Source organism: Malus sylvestris, chromosome 13 (genome assembly GCF_916048215.2).
Source record: "Malus sylvestris chromosome 13, drMalSylv7.2, whole genome shotgun sequence".
In the NCBI taxonomy this organism is placed as follows: domain Eukaryota; kingdom Viridiplantae; phylum Streptophyta; class Magnoliopsida; order Rosales; family Rosaceae; genus Malus; species Malus sylvestris.
The window spans coordinates 37,286,822-37,303,339 of NC_062272.1; the positions used below are offsets into that span (position 1 = coordinate 37,286,822).

Sequence of the window (16,518 nt, forward strand, 5' to 3'; positions counted from 1 at the left end):
GACCTCCTCTTGCGGGGGACCTGTCTCTGCACTTAGCCCCCCGCCTACTTTAGTCGTTGGATTGCTTCTTGTCCACCTTCTTTTGAGTTGTCTCAGACTTCTTCTGAGGTTATGAAGCTACTCCTTTGGATTATTCTTGATGTTGAAGAGATGGTCAGACTTCTTCTTGATCGAGCCGTAGGATGAGTATTCCTTAGTGAAAACTACGGAAAGCTCGTTGAAACTCTAGATGGACTGTGAAGGCAGGGTATGGAACCAATCTTGCACCTCGCCCTGCAAACTAGTGGCGAATATCTTGCACATTAAAGCGTTGTTGGCTCTGTAGAGGATCGTTGCCTTGCGATAGTGCTTCAAGTGCTTTTCCAAGTCTCCATCTCCCTTATATAGGGTGAAATGCGACGTATTGAACTTACGCAAGGGCTCGGTGGTAGGCATAAAAACACACCACAAAGTAGCCCACAAATATCCTATTAATTTTCCTTATTAACACTAAAATTTGTCGATTGTAGCATATGAAAATAAGGGTCTTTCCCGCAGAAGATTGTTTTATCCAAATACTTAAAATGTCACAAAAACAGGGTGGCTGTCTCCACTGACCAGCCACCGAACAATAATTATGAGACTAACTTAAACTTATCCAAATGCAACGAAATTTTATACACATAAACTAGACACACCAAGCTATGCTCACACAAATTTTTGGGATTTTTGGAGTTGATTAGCTATTTAAATTAAATCGGACAAAACAGGACCTCAACAAGTTTTAAATAATACCAATAGATTTTAATTCACAAGTTAAGAAAACGAGTTAGGGGAAATGCTATCCACCACCAAATAATCATGCAAGCATGTTATGTTTCATTTAAATCCCTTTTATTTCCGGATGAAGATGCTCAAGTTGGCTCACTGTTAGAACTCAACCTATTACTCTTTCTTACGTAGTATGTTAAGAGAATGGCGTTTTCAACTTAACTTAGTCCCTAACATGCAATCTAGAATGGCGTGTTCATAGATTTAACAAGTAGAAATCATTAAGAATAAAAAGAGTTTGAGTCATCACAAGGCATCGTAAGTACTGGCGTTGTCTTACTTATCCTAGAAATCTTAACAAGTGCTACTCTAGAACATATGTAGGTCCTCATTCAACAAGGGCAGGTAAACATATATTCGTAGCATTAAAATCCTAGATATGCTCACTATGTATGCATCCATAGAAACACATAAAGAATTTATCAATGACATAAGTAGTGAAACAATTTTCATCCTTTCATAAAAGTCATTCAAACAAAATATCACAACAAACTTACAATCATATTCGGGGCTTCAAAACAGCCCCTAACTACTTAAAATTTAGTTACACATAATTCTCAAATTAAACCAAAAGTAAAACATGGGTTTGAGAAGATAAAACCAAGAAAAATAGAGTGAAGCTTTGCTCTCTGCCGTGCCTCTTGCGTCTGCTGTCAGTCTGTGATTCTGTTCCCTCTGCTTATGTGCTTCTGCTCCCGCACAGTCTCTCCACTCCTGCTCTCTGTCAGTCTCTCCTCTCCCTCTTATTATTTCCGTTCTCTCTTCTTATTTCTTGCGCCTTCCTCTCCTTTTTATTTCTTTTATTCTTTTTCTTCCACTCCTCTATGTCTTCCCACTTCTTTATTTTCTTATTCCTTCCACCATTCCTGCTCTTTATTCCTCTTGTGTCCTACTTTCCTTTTACCGTCCCATTTATTTCTTTTTTTTTTTCTTTTCTTTTTCTGTTCTTTCCAGCCCGTGTCTCTCTGCCTTTGTCAAAAGGCAGCCATTTCAATTCACACTTAGTGCTCCACGTGCTCCACCTTTAATTCTTTTATTTGTTTTTTTCTATTTTCTTTATTCCATTTTGCTTGAAATTGATCCTAAAACAAAATTAACTGTACATTAACACAAGGTAAGATAAAATGCCACAATTTTAACACAAAAACATCACAAAGACTTTAGAAATTGATGGTATAAATGCATGAAATATATGAGTGATCACTCGGTCTGCTTAATCTCGTTTGTGAAAGGTGATTTGCCCATGTGTGCCACGTCTTTGCAAAGGGCCTAATATGTGGTTTCGATGCACTAGAATCCATGCAATCGCTCAGTGAGAAGTCTCTCTACGTCTTCTTGAATTTGCCTTTGCAGGGCAGTGGGGCTTCCAGCTACCCCTAGTCATGACCTGCTGGTCTAAGCTACTCTTCCCTATGTTCGGCTCGTCTATGCCACGGCTACGGTGCATGTGGTAAGTTCCTGGCAGACGAGCGGATTACTTGTAGGTTGTCGATTAAACTTGAGCCGGATTGAGCGACTGTTTCTCTCCGTCTATCATGTTGCCTACTACGATGTAAGGTGGATGATGCTTTTTGCGGGCCTAGCCGTTAATGAATACTTCGCCTGGAAGGTTGTCCATGTTGATTATCAGAATGTGGCCCCAACCGTAAATGTATGCTTGTTCGTAGGCCTAACCGAGAGAATACACTATCTCAAGGGCCCAGGCGGGAGTGTAAATTACTAGAACGCTCGGTTCGCGGCTGGTCGAGGGGTTGCTTGCCGAGATGTAGCTGGAGACAAACTTCATCGCCTGCCTTTGTCCTCATTCGGGACACCTCGTCTGGGGCACGCTATATCTTGGTGCGCTATAAGAGTTGATTCAGCAAGGTAGTCTGCTGCGCGAAGGCGCTTGTCAGTTCGATGACATGTCATGATAAGTGTTGTTCGTCATTTAGAGTGAAAGAGCTGGGACGATAGACGTTTGCTTCAGTTGTGGAAGTGTAATTGACTCCGAGTAAAAAGCTTGAGCCAAGATGGGTTAGATTCGCAGAAATATAGGGTAAAGATACCCTTGGTTCAACCTTTAACCTCGGAATTTGGATATGGTTGGTTGAACTGGTTTGTGACCATGCTGGACCGTCTTGAGGGCTGTGGGAGCAGGTCGGGCGCATGGGCGCTGGGCCGCCTCGGCTTGTCTTGTTTAGCCTCGAGCTGGAGTCGTGCTGGGCTCGTGCTAAGCTGCAACTTGGGTCGCGATTGGCGCCGCTTAGGTTGCCTTATTCTGGCACTCATGTCCAAGTGAAGGTGGTAGGTGTCAGAGGCTGCTATCGAGGGCAAGCAGCTGTATGGGTCTGTGCCTGCTGGCTGCTTGGGCCGTGGACCTCCTGCCTTAAGGTTTCCTCGTGATGAATGAAGGCTACCCCATGGGCCACTACAGTGGCAGCTGTTGCTGCTGGCATGGCCACGGTACCTCATGGTGGCAAAGGAGTGGTCTTTGCCGAGGTAAGCCTCGAGGAGCAATGGCATGGAGCCACGTTGCGATCTCCATCGGTTGGTCCTTGTCCTTCAACGTAAGGGGTCCCATTGGTTGTAGTTTATGAAGTTCTTGCCATCGTCTTCGTAGATCTACGACGGAAGGAAGTTGAAAGCAAGAGTCTTCGGATCAGAGCTCTCGATGAAAGCACGAATTTGTGGATGCAAATTTCCGCCGTCTCTTCCTTTGACAAAAATGCACCTGCAAAATAATAACACCTAAGATTAAGGCCAAAAGCCTCATGCACCCACAATGAATGGGGGGTGGGTTCAGAAAAAACAAGGGTAAAATTGGAATTTTGTAGGAATTTGTTTTAATGTAGGGTGGGTTTCATAAATTTGTGGGGTGTGAATAAAACTACCCTTTGATTACTGGAGTAAAGCCTCATGCTCCTTCTAATGTGCTCTTGGAGGAAGCACGTCTTGGCCTTATGCAAGTTATCAGAGTGGGACATAAAAATATTCTTGTTCAAGGGGACTCATAAATCCTTATTGATTGCACCAATGGTGTTTATTCCGTTCCCTGAAAGCTTAGAGTTTTACTTGATATGAATTTTGCCCATAATATTGAATCCATCAGTTTTGTCAATGTCTTTTGAGAAGCGAACTTCGCAGCTGACTGTTTAACAAATTTAGGCCCTTCTTTGCATTCACATTCTACGTTAGATGGTTCGTTGGCTATCTATTGTTATCCATGCATGTACTCTACGCCTGCTGATTCAATAAACCACCTTATAACAATACAAAAACACAATAAAAGATTAAATAGAACAAACAACGCATAAGTCAATGAATTAACTAAAAATCCACCATTTCCAATTAACCAATCTGTTAAAAAATAGGTTCTTCACACTTCTACAATAAGCAGCAAAGCAACCCTCGGAGCTCTCTCTCTGAATTCATGTCAAAACTCCCAACCCAATAAATCGACACTGCTGACTTTCTTTTTACTATATATACCAAAAAATGATGAGAAAAAAGGGGGAAAATTGCAGACTTAACAAAAATTTATCAATACAGCCATCAAATAACCCCCCATACAATGGCCACTCAAAAATATTACACTCGGGGTGCAGGGAACCCTCGCTGGTATGCACAATGAAAGCCTACGGGATCCAAATCAACAATACCCTGTAGAAGAGAATCTCGACCTGAATAAATGGTATGCCTATACCACAGGAGACTCTTGAACACGAAAAACAAGAACAAAAATAGGAAAAATGACAACACAAACAGTCGGATCAAGGTGTATCCTCCCACAGAATGGCCTGACTCACCAGACCATGACTGAAAACCAAACCCAGAATTGATGTGCCAGCTCCAGAGTTCCCCAAAATTTTGCATATTGTTGCAACTCATCAGACAACCGCTCCAAGTACTTCAAACTGAAATGTCCTTGGGGCTCACTGACAACCGTGACCAGAAGCAACCAAATACTCTGAATGGACCGTTCCCTATATTCCCATTACTACATGAATGGAAAAGGCAAAGAAGAGCAAGGCAAAATTGAAGCCACAACAAGTGAAGCAAAATCATGAAGCTGTGGCAGCTGCTGCCTTCACCATCTTCTCTTTTTCAATTTCTGCTCTCCTCTGTTCAGCATGCTGTGCAACACCATTTGCAAGAGCCTGATAGTGGAAGTCCAGAGTCTGCATAAGGCTCTGAAACCTCAACTGATCCGATGCTTGCATGCCTTCACAAGAAAAGCATAGGAAATAAGGTAACATGTCAGACATGCCATAAATTCAAAAAGTTTTTAAACAGATAGCATGGGAAAGACTGTCCTCATACCTTTGACTGCATCAACAAAATAGATAAAAGGGTCCACATCATCAATTGGTGACTGTAACTCCTCATCATCACTGAAATCATCGTCCGAGTCTGAGTCGTATTCATCACTAGGCCGGAAAGACTTTGACTGTAGCACCCCCAAATGATAATTAATGTTCCGTCCAAGGATGCATATCAAGAAAGACTAAGGCGAAAAACGTGGTAAAAGAAAATATAATTACTTGAGCTGAAAATAAAGAAGCTAGCGATCCCTCGAGGGAAGGGATGCACGGAACTATGCACTGCATAAATTGCAGGCCTAAATGGTCTTATGGGACTGTTAGGCATCTTTATTGACTTGGTACCTGGGCAAGCACCAGGCTGGCCTTTCACAGCACACGTCATGAGGACAACAATAATTTAAAGGAACTGAACTTGAACAGAAGTACAGCGTCGAGAATTACCAGAAAGCCTGACTAACTTGTCATGATGTAATTTCAGTCTCAAAGGAAAAAAGGGAAAATAGATTCAAAATTTGGGATGAGCTAGAAGGGTGAATTGTTCAGTCAATACTAGGCATCACAAACCAGTGTAAAGTGGCAACACAACACATTGCGTGTTTAACTTCACCCTTAGTCTAAAAGGGATCATAAAATATAACCACCATAGGATAACAAGTATTCTCTCTAAAACAAAATTCTAATAAGAAAACAGAGCACACCTGTGCAGCTAACTTTTGAAGTTTAACGCTATCAGCTTCATCACCATCCTCGGTATCAAGTCCCATTTCCTTGTCAGATCCATCACCATATTCATCATCATCATCAGTTTGGAAACCATCCATTTCATCGTCATCTTCTGGTTCTTCCTCCTTTGCAGCTTCTGCCAAAACAACATTAAGTCTCTAAAACTGATAGTAAAAAACTTATTTATACAAGTGTGTGAGCCATGCCAACAAAAGTTATAAGTTAAAATGTAAAAGTAACATATTTTCCTAGCTACATTGAAACGCATAAATATTCTCATTCCTAAATCTGTATAATTCACATTATAAATCTAAATATTCTCATTCATCAAATTAAATCACTGTCACACATTCCTCTCATGCTTTCATTTGTTTCTATGATATTATTCTAATTGGAGATACAACCAGAGAGGTAAATCAAATCCAGTGAAATTAACAATAAGACCATGACAACAATAGGGATGGGAGAGAAAAAAATTAGAAAAATTATGTAAAAGAAAAGAAACTGGCCACACGCTTACAAGTTTTTAAGAACAACAGTAAAAACAATAATATAGTAGATAAATTCATTAAAATTTTGAAGTGAAAAAAGAGGGATTTATTGTGGACAAGTCCAAGAAAGAAAAATAGAGGATTAAAAGATATTTAGTGCATATAAAGGACAAAAGCACACAACAAAAGAATGAGGCCTGTATTAGTATATAATCTATATGGTTAAAGGGGAGAACATACCTGCAACTTGCTCCTTGTACGCAACCAGGAGATCAAGGGCAGCCCTGAAAACACGGCCCAATGCCTCCCCAGGCAACTGTTCAGCTGGGAGTGTCATTAATGATGTCAAACCCAGACAGCATACTTTTTTATCATGTTCCCTGCAATGAAAAACTCAATCACTCTCTACATCAAACACTTCCTCAAGAAGCAATACCAATGTGAGCATTCACATATAAGGCAGGTAAGCACAGGGAAACAAACTCAGTTCGTGGGGCAACACCAATGTGAAACCAAATTCATGAATTACCTCTTAAAATTGGCCCGCACACCACTTTTCTTGACCTGTTGCAGCATCTGGAACCAAAGATTAAAGATCTCTGTTGCAACACCCAGCTTCTGCAATATGCTGAGTGCCAAAGCCGCATTATAGTATAGTGCATCGGCAATCTGCCAACAGGAAAGAGAAAGCAATTAAAAACATATCAAGTAATCATACAAATTTGGCAAAAAAAAAAAAAAAAGTAATCATACAAAGGCTCCAACAGTTGTCATTATAAAAGCTTTAAATGGTCAGTTTATAATGTCACATATGCTAGAAAGTTATGAACGGGTCACCATCGCTTCTGGCATTGCAGTCATACAGTAAAAGGAAAAGGCTACAACTTGCTTGTGTAGGAACTGCAGAGGAGTTGACTTTTAATTATGTCGGTTTGTTAAGCAAATTTTTTAGAGACAGTAAAGCTAATGAAACATTGTCCGATGACAATTAAAAATCACTTTCTGTAGACGTCCGTATTGTGAGCATAATATATATAATGCCAGATTTCAACCAACATTCAGTGACTTCACTATTTTAATGGACTAATATAAGAGTTTCTAGGTACATGATAATATAAATCCATGTTCCTATGTGGCCAAAAGCACCAATTTCATCGAACTAATTAACTGGGTCCAGGGGAAAAAATGATATGGTTAATAGCTATGATGACATAAATATTCTACAATGTTTAGTTTCCTCTAAGGCACAGATCCACTAGGCAGACATAAGACTTTAAGAGAAGATTTAAAATGAGAAATACATAAGTTGATGTCTGGCTACTTACCACTTCAATGAGAAGACATTTCAAGTATGACTTCTCTGATCGGCGTAACCGCTCAACTGTAATTCTAAGATATGGTTCAACCCATTGATCAACCTGCCCTCTGCAGTTCTGAAAAACTACTTGAATGAGCTTTGGAGCAGGCTCAATATCACTGTCTTCCATATTTTTATCCGACATGATCTGAACAGAAGAAGGATGCACATCTCATCAACAAGAGCAAAGAGACCGTATTACCATAAATTTCAATCACCATAGATATTAAGGGTCTGCTTGGTTGCCATTGCAATAAATATCTATTTGACCAACTGAAACTCTCAATTTAGGATCTAACTATATGAACTGACTAACTTAATTATCACATAACTCAAGCAACTCACTAAAGTCACCCACAAGCTGTCCCAATTAAGAAGATATTTGGTCCTTAGTTCTGTCCAACTGACTTTAGTGAGTTGCTTGATTTAATGTGATAATTAAGTTAGTATTATTATTTCATGAATTGTTCCATTCAGTAGTGGTTGCTTAAATAATATAGAAATAAAGAGCACAAGTCATATCCTATATGCATTCTTCAGTCTAACAAGAATATAAAAAATTGGTAACATAGAAGTAACTCACAGCTGCAATCATATTCCAAAGGCTTTGCGGGTAGTCTGGTTCTTTACAAGTGAGGAACTGTGCAGTCGCCCTGGAAATATAGTTATCCAAAGGAACCAGAATATCTACAAAGGAACAAATAATACGAGTACATGAGTGCATAATTGCATGAACCGTCAAAATTTCCAAATACGAAATGATTTTTGCTGTTTCCCCCCAAATCAATGGTGTGCAATCATGTTAAGCATTAGGTACGCATTGTACCATTTTACAAGTTCAAGTGTACCAAGGGCTGAACACAGATACAACCAGGTGCTGGGTTTGTTTCAATCCTAAGGTTTATTTGGATTGGTTTTTTATTGTTTGTATCAAGAGAAAATGGAAGGTTACTAGTTATACGCTAACAATAGGTTCTACTTCTGCCCAGAATATCCTAAGTTGAGATAATTATCACAAAAATTAACCAAAGTATAGAACATGAAGCAGGGAATCATGGAATGATACTATTTTTCATGTGCTTGTTTCATGTAAAATTAAAGTTTAATCCACAGATATTAAAATATGGGACTAACTTGGGAAGAAATCAATAGCCCATTCTGCCAATGCGTCCATCATTAATGGCCAAAGACTCCACATATCCAAAGATATTGTTGGAGAGAAAAATGTCATATACGATATGATTTCCAACACTTCTTCAAAAACCTCTGCAAGGTAAATTACAAGAGGAGTGTAGATCTGTTAGTCTTAATCAACAATGTGTATAACACCAAAGAAAGAAATCAGGTATCTTAACCTAAGATCTTACTAGTGTTTTGAACTCTAATATAACAAAGATCATTAAACTAATTTGCAAAGGTACATGGTAAGTTTCTTGAATTGCAAAAAATTTTCAAAGTAGTAGCATAAATCAAGTTGGGCATCAGAGAAACAAAGTTTCTTTTTCTGACTTGAGGGGATTTTAAAGGAACAAAAATACCCAATAGTTTTTTTTTCCTATTATTAAAAACTGCCATATAAAGAATTGATGATGTTCAGGATGGAGGATACACCCATCAAACAATGTTCTCTTTTATATAACAGTGACCTCGACCCTGGTGAAAGGAGTGAAACATTCTTTTATATATATAACAGTGACCTCGACCCTGGTGAAAGGAGTGAAACATTCTTTTATATAACAGTGACCTTGGCCCTAGAGAAAGCAGTAAAACATACCACTTTTTGAACTGGACTAAAAAGAAGCACTAGATAGTAGATATACAACACAAAGGAATACAACTGTCATTCAAACCTTGACCGTCAGTTGTCAACATCCTGCGCATTATAGGAAGCAAAGTTGGTTCAACTTGGACAAAAAGGTGATGAAGCCGGCTCACTGATTCAAGAATGGTGCTAATAGCACGCAAACAACCAACTGCTGCCAAAGCACCAGGGTCATCAACGTCATCATCAGCTTCAGCAGTATTCATACACCTCCAAAATGCAGCTGCCTACAAACAAGTAAACAACAGAATTATGCAAGCATATTTGAAAATGAAGCAGAAGTACTCTCAAAAAAACTGAAAAGTAAATCTTACCAGATTTTGGCACAAACCAAGAGCATAAGGTGCCATTTCCTCCCCGAACTTGTCTACTATTGTCTCCAGAGTAAAGACAAGATCCTCATTCTCAACCTCATTCATGAGCTTGAAAAACTCTGCACAGGAAAATGTACACATTGGGTAAGTCTCATGATGATAGTTAATGATGCATAACAAGTTTTCAATCCACATACCATCAAGAAGCTGAGGAAGAATTGGCCGGATCTCATTCAAATCTGCATGGCATACAAAAAAAATTTACACACAGAAAAAGACTACATGAATGCAAGAGAGAGAGAGAGAGAGAGATGTAGCTATGTACCACTGCAAGCTTCAACGAAAGAGCGCAATGCAAAAACTGAGTCAACTCGAACAGGAAGTTCCGGGTCTCGCATCCCCTCAACAACACTATGCAATGCTTTACGGAAATTGTTCGAATCCGAGAAGTTAATATGAGCATACTGTCCCGCAACCCAGGCTGCCTAATATTCATTTCATAATGAAGGATAAGAATGCCTTTTTAATAAAAAAAAAAAGGTATAATGAATACAATACATAAGAAAACTCTACAAAAGGGAAGAAGAATAAAGTACATATTATATTCAAAACTGCTGTCAAGTGTAAGAATGAATAAAAACAGAACTTCCACCCTCCTCCATTAATTTACAAAGGGTTCAATAAAACACTAAGAACACTTGTGAAAATTCAAAAATGAAAACCAAAGACTATTGCACAGAAATTATCACGACTGAAGATCATTGTTATTAAGCAACAATTGTTACGGACAAGCATCAGGAAAAGCTTTATTCCTTTTATCTTGGAATCCAATGAAGTTCATTAATACTACTATTGAAAGCTCACTCTCCCTTGCTGGACAAAGAGGCTGTCCAACATTTCACCACAAACATTTGATAATAGATTGAAGAAAGGAGGATGTTCTATGGTTCATTTAAAATCAACTTACTATTTTTACTTTTATTTTTTTAATCCATACTCCTTGCATACAGGCCCTCTCTTTCTACCAATAACTCCCCCTATGGTGCATGTGCACTGTATTTAATATATTTATGTCTGTGAGGGCGTACATTTCAAGTTTCTTCTAGACAAAGTTGCAAGTGATGACAGATTCCTGACAGTCGGGTAGCGAGCATGCGCCAATTTCTAAGACCAAGAGGGCTTCTTTCGAGATTGTATGGATAAAGTGAGATAAAAGATTCTTGATTATGAAAAGATCAGATATCCTTTCAAGGATCTTTAGGGTCGGTGTTCCAAGTTGATTGTAACTTAATTCTTGTACTGCTTTGGTGGTCAACCAGTCATGTAATGCTTGTTTGCATACTACCAATTCTTGGAATCTCAAGACTACTCCCTCGTCACCGTCCACCTCATTTTTCATATGCAATACTTTCTTGGACGGGGTGCAACAAGTCGAAAGTCTTAATAGAGATCTATATAATACCACAGGGGTGCAACATAACCGAAAAAATACAAACAATTACTGTAAGAAATACAGAAAAGGAATTTCATGTAGCAAACCTTAGCTCTAAGATGACCAACAGGACTGCTAAACTCAGGGAATACATGTTGCACCAACATATGCTCAAGTTCAGACTTGTAGGGTTCGGTTTGTTTCAGTTTGTCGCAAAGTGCTCCAATAGCAAGAAGAGCACCATCTTTCTGTCGATACGGCTTATATTCCACTGGTGCTTCATCATACCTGCATCAGGAAATAAAAATTTTAAGAGGAAAAAAAGTCAATGTTGAATCACCAATACACACGTATCATTTTCAAAAGATCACGAAAAGCTACCTCTTAAAAATTTCCACAATGAATTGAATGAACTTATGAAGATTTTCCTTTCCACGTTTTCTAACCAACTCACTCACCAAATCCATGGAAGCCGTCCTTGGACTGTATAAGTCTTCAATGATATCTGCACCAGCAAGAAAACGAATAAACCATCAATGAACAGTTATCTTCAAGTGATAAAACAAGAGTTTGAAAACTGACCATAACCCTTCCTCACATATTCATGCGGGTCTTCATCCCAAAGCCTTAGATCATTGTCATTGAAACACATAAGGGGAAAAACAATCTCAAAAAGAAGAACATTAAGTCGAGGTTGCAGCAGATTATACATGCTATTCTTTGATATGCTGCATATACAAACAAATGAAAGGAGGTTAGGCAAATCATAAGTTAATTAACACAAAAAACAACATGGTTGTATACAGAGACTTCATATTGAAGGTTGACAGATCCAATACAACAGAAACCACTCAACAACATAAGTTTAACAAATTTTTTTCTTTATAGATTATAACATTATTGATTAGTCACATGAAATAAGTTCACTTCAAAAACTAGGATTTCTTTCTCAGGGTAACTACATGAAAAGTCAAGTACATTTAATATTCATAGGATCACAGTAATTTTAAAATTAAAAGGAGATAATAAAATGGAAAAGTAACAATCACGTCAAACTTTCAGAATATTCATGAATAATATGCTGAACCACATCACAGAATAATAACAAATGAGGTGGTGCTAAGGTTCTTCAGGCTAAAAGAACCATCAGGACCTATTAGCACAGCTTTGAAGTTTTAGATAACATTATGGAACCATGCTCACAAAAATCTGGTACATCAAATATTCTAATTTTGACATGAAAAATTATCTTAGTCAAGAGATACCAGTCCTTATGGAGTTTCATTGGATTTGTATTGGACAGACAAAAGCACTCAATTTTCCAAAAATATTCAGAGGTGTACTACAAAACAATAACTTTACCAAAAACAAGTAACTTTTCCACATCATACATCTTAAACCCCATGCTAGACAACGCAGAGTTGAATTTAAAGCATTGTCAGAACTACTATTGTTCTCCCTTGTGCATGATTTCTCCGTGCCCAATAGATATTCATTAGACATTTGGGACCATATAAATCACAAAAAATATTGGGCAACTCCATTTAAGTTTAGGCCACCTTACTATCCATTAAATGAAATTTAACAAAAAAAGATCATTAATAAAAGAATAAATACACCACCAGACAAATAAAATGCAGTCAAATAGAAGGGTTTAACCCATGAGAAAAAAATTGCCCACCTATTGCTTAAATACTGAAGAATGAGATTGATAACTCTGTCAGGTAAGTAGCCACCAGTTCGGATCACATTCAACAAATTTAAGTGACACTCCAGAATCTTCCCTGCATAATTCTTCTGAAACATTTGAGCAAATGCTTTGTTTTCTGGCAGTTGAATTTTTAAATCTCCAAACCTAGAAATAAAATATTAAATGGGACAAAATGTCAGATATATGCCTAGTTCTTGTTCATCGTTAATTTGTTCTAAAAGTTATTCCAAAAAAACCTTATCTAAATCTTTACCGAGTGTACAGCCGATTTAAAATGTGGACAGTCCATTTCTTCACTTTCCACCACCCCCATGCTTTTCTAAGATCAGGATCTGAAGGCTGGCCTTCAGAAGGAACAGGTCTCTCCAATATGTTTAAGAAAAGCATCATCCAAGCATTGAACACATTTCCATCAAATAGTTGCTTTGGAATCTCTAGCTGAAAGAGGCACCAAAAAATGATACATATAAAAGTTTGTCTAATATTAATTTATACTACTGAACAATAATCATGATTCCTTCGACCTCTATGTCCAGAACATACATATATGGATGACCAGAAAATTTTACAGATAAACTTGATCAAATCTGCTACTTCAAGTGATGGGTTGGGTATTTGGACAAGCCTGTTGAATATATTAAGCAAAGGTGGAAATGTCTCCTCAACAATGCGATAAACTGGTGTCCTCTCCTCGTCAGTTTTGAACCTAAGATTTAAAATAACAAATTAAACTTCCAAAGTAACTCGGAAGATACATATTACACAAATATAGAAACGTAAGGCTTTCTGAAAGTTATTTCAACACTTGGAAATACTAGAAAGATGACAGCTTAATCAAAACAACAATTGTCTATGAAGATGCCATGTTGTGTAAAACTACGGATCATTTTGAAGGTTTATACTTACAGACACACAGTGGGTTCAAGTCTCAACTACCCATTACACAAACTAGGTTAAGAATACAACTTCAACATAGAAATAATTAAGAAAAATCTTAAAAAGTGAGAACTTGTGAATTTTTCAGCAGTTCTGATCGGCATAGCAAGTATTAGAATTCTGCACTGCATAAAATATAGGGGTGTCCGCACACCCCTTTTTACTTCTCACACACCCTTTGTTAATTTCTGTCTGTTGATCTTCTTCAATTCATTCGATCCGGCGGCCGAAAATTAGAAGGGTGTGTGAGAAGTAAAAAAGGGTGTGTGGATATCACACCCCAAATTATATGCAACTTTGATACTCATTCTATTCATTTTGAGCATATCAAATTATCAATATAAACTGCGGGTGCGAGTAAAACGATAGAAAAAAAAATATAATAGAGAAGTAATGATATAGTAACTTGATACTGTACTTCATGGAGGTGATGACATTGATCATATTTACAGTCTTGATGATGTAATGAAAGCTGAATTAGTAGTGATAGGCAATGCTCTGAATTTGGAATGAAATAATATTGACATACATAAACCCTAACCAACATGCACGCCTAATCCTATATTTGAATTTGGGTGGACTGAATCGACCCCACACTTTCACCACCGCAATGACAATTTCACAATGTCCATGTGTCAGTTTGCATGTCTAGATACATGAATAGACCACACACACCCCACCCCACACACACACACACAAAGATGGTTACAAGCACAAAAGGGTATTTATAAAATCCATTCAACATGTAAGTTGTAACTTGTAACCAAGTAAATTAGGGGAAATTTGAATCCTATAGTTTTCCAATGAATAGTAGATAGGAAGCACTTCATATAAGAGAACATATGTCTTCAATTATATATGTCAGACTCACAAACCAACTACAGATTCAAAATCATTAGCATGCATCAGATATAAAACTAGCTAGGCTTGTAGCTTTAGCAGAAGGCAATGCAGCTGTACATAATAGCCACTATTCTAGGAATTATTTTAAAATTAGCACAAATAAGATAGCGTACTCATATTTTCTAGAGAGAATCCGCAAAACAAACAAAGCTCCATAGACTTGTTGATCTTGTAAGTTATGCTTCACCCAGTCTAAAAGGCGTGGCCACTGCTCAGGGTAATCAGCATGAATAATTGTCTTCAGGCACTCACCTAGCTGTACCCTGTACAACATGACATTTGAAATTTGACATTGCCAGCAAATAAGAAGAAAAACAATACATTATTATACAACACATAATATTATAAAAAACTAACAAACTAAAACTACTGAGAATGTTTATGTCTGCACTCGCAGCCATAGTGGTCTCATCTACCTAGCTATGCACACATCTCAACTATAGTACTTGAAAACAGTGAACAAAATAGCAAGTACCTTAACAATGGGGGAACCTGTGTGACAAAGACTAGAATGTGATCCCTCACAACGTCTTTATCACTCTGTGATATCTTCTGCTGATCATCTACATCAACACGCAAAGAATAAGCAACTGCCAACTGGAATCACCAGTGGGCTTTCGATACTAGATAAATTCTACACAATCATTGCATACCAGGATCAATAGGTGACCAGTTCTTTGCAATGAAATTCTTGAAATGGATGCTGCCAACTTGCCGCACAGCCATGTCACAATTGCTGTCCACTATAATTTGCAACATTCTCACCAAATGCTGTGGTGTATACTGAAACTGCAATAAACAAAAACCCCATATTAACGACACCGTCAAAGGAAATAAAGTTGTAAGTTAGAAGAAAAAAAACACATCCTCAACTATCCACTTGTCATGTTCTAGTTGATATTTAGTAGTGAAATTTCGTTGGAGAGAGTAAAAAAGAGTGTTTTTCTAAATATTGGGATTGAAGTGTATCTATTAATATTATAATACGGAAAAAAAGAAGAAAACCGAAAGACACACACAAAGAAAATCAACCACAAAAACAAGTAAAGCTATCAAATTGCACAATCAAGGTCATATCCAACCATAAAAAGCCCAATTTTGCACCAAAATTACACCCACTTAATAAAAAAAAAATGGCGAAACAGCTTCGGTACAAAGCATTGCTGAACGAATTTAAGCGAACCGGAGGATGTATGCACCTGATTGAGGCTCTGCTCGGCGGCTTTGCGCTCATCGGGATTGGTACTGAGAGCAGCCTGTAGTATCACAGCGAGGCTAGGAAGATCCATAGCAAACGATCGGAGCTCCAATTCGGATCAAAACTCGACGATCAGAATTTGATGCGAATCAATCCAAAACCCTCGAAGGGGAAAAGGCATATGTTTGCGAATGGAATTGGGAGGAGGGAGAGAGAGTAGTGACGACTTGCTAGGGTTTAGACAAAAGTTGAGGAGAGAGACAGCTAGGGAGTGTTGCTATTTAAAGCACTAGGGTTTACGGTTGTTGAACTAATATCGTTTCCGGAGGAGGGGTCACATGCCAAAATATGAAAATAGGAGTCATCTTCTTCTTGATCAAAATAGCACCTATAAAATAAATAATACCTTAGGTCAAGGCCAAGAGCTTCAACCGCCCACGATAAATGGGGGTTTTAGCTGAATAACCTCTGATATCAAAGTTAGAATTTTGAGGTAAAAATGTTTGAAGAATTTAGA

General features: G+C 38.0%; 1 protein-coding gene across 1 annotated transcript; it reads right to left on the reverse strand.

The window, feature by feature from the left end:
• Positions 1–4,115: 4,115 nt before the first annotated feature.
• LOC126596224 (importin beta-like SAD2) lies at positions 4,116–16,286 on the reverse strand. The gene is made up of 22 exons (XM_050262735.1): positions 16,003–16,286; positions 15,457–15,592; positions 15,279–15,366; positions 14,917–15,066; positions 13,508–13,670; positions 13,218–13,402; positions 12,935–13,108; positions 11,836–11,981; positions 11,635–11,758; positions 11,361–11,541; positions 10,147–10,306; positions 10,019–10,060; positions 9,822–9,940; positions 9,536–9,734; positions 8,820–8,951; positions 8,269–8,372; positions 7,654–7,833; positions 6,858–6,997; positions 6,569–6,708; positions 5,813–5,973; positions 5,113–5,239; positions 4,116–5,014 (listed from the first exon to the last, which is right to left on the reverse strand). The coding sequence occupies exons 1-22, from the start codon at positions 16,090–16,092 to the stop codon at positions 4,854–4,856; spliced, it is 3,102 nt and encodes a 1,033-aa protein (XP_050118692.1). The 5' UTR covers positions 16,093–16,286; the 3' UTR covers positions 4,116–4,853.
• Between the last annotated feature and the right edge of the window lie 232 nt (positions 16,287–16,518).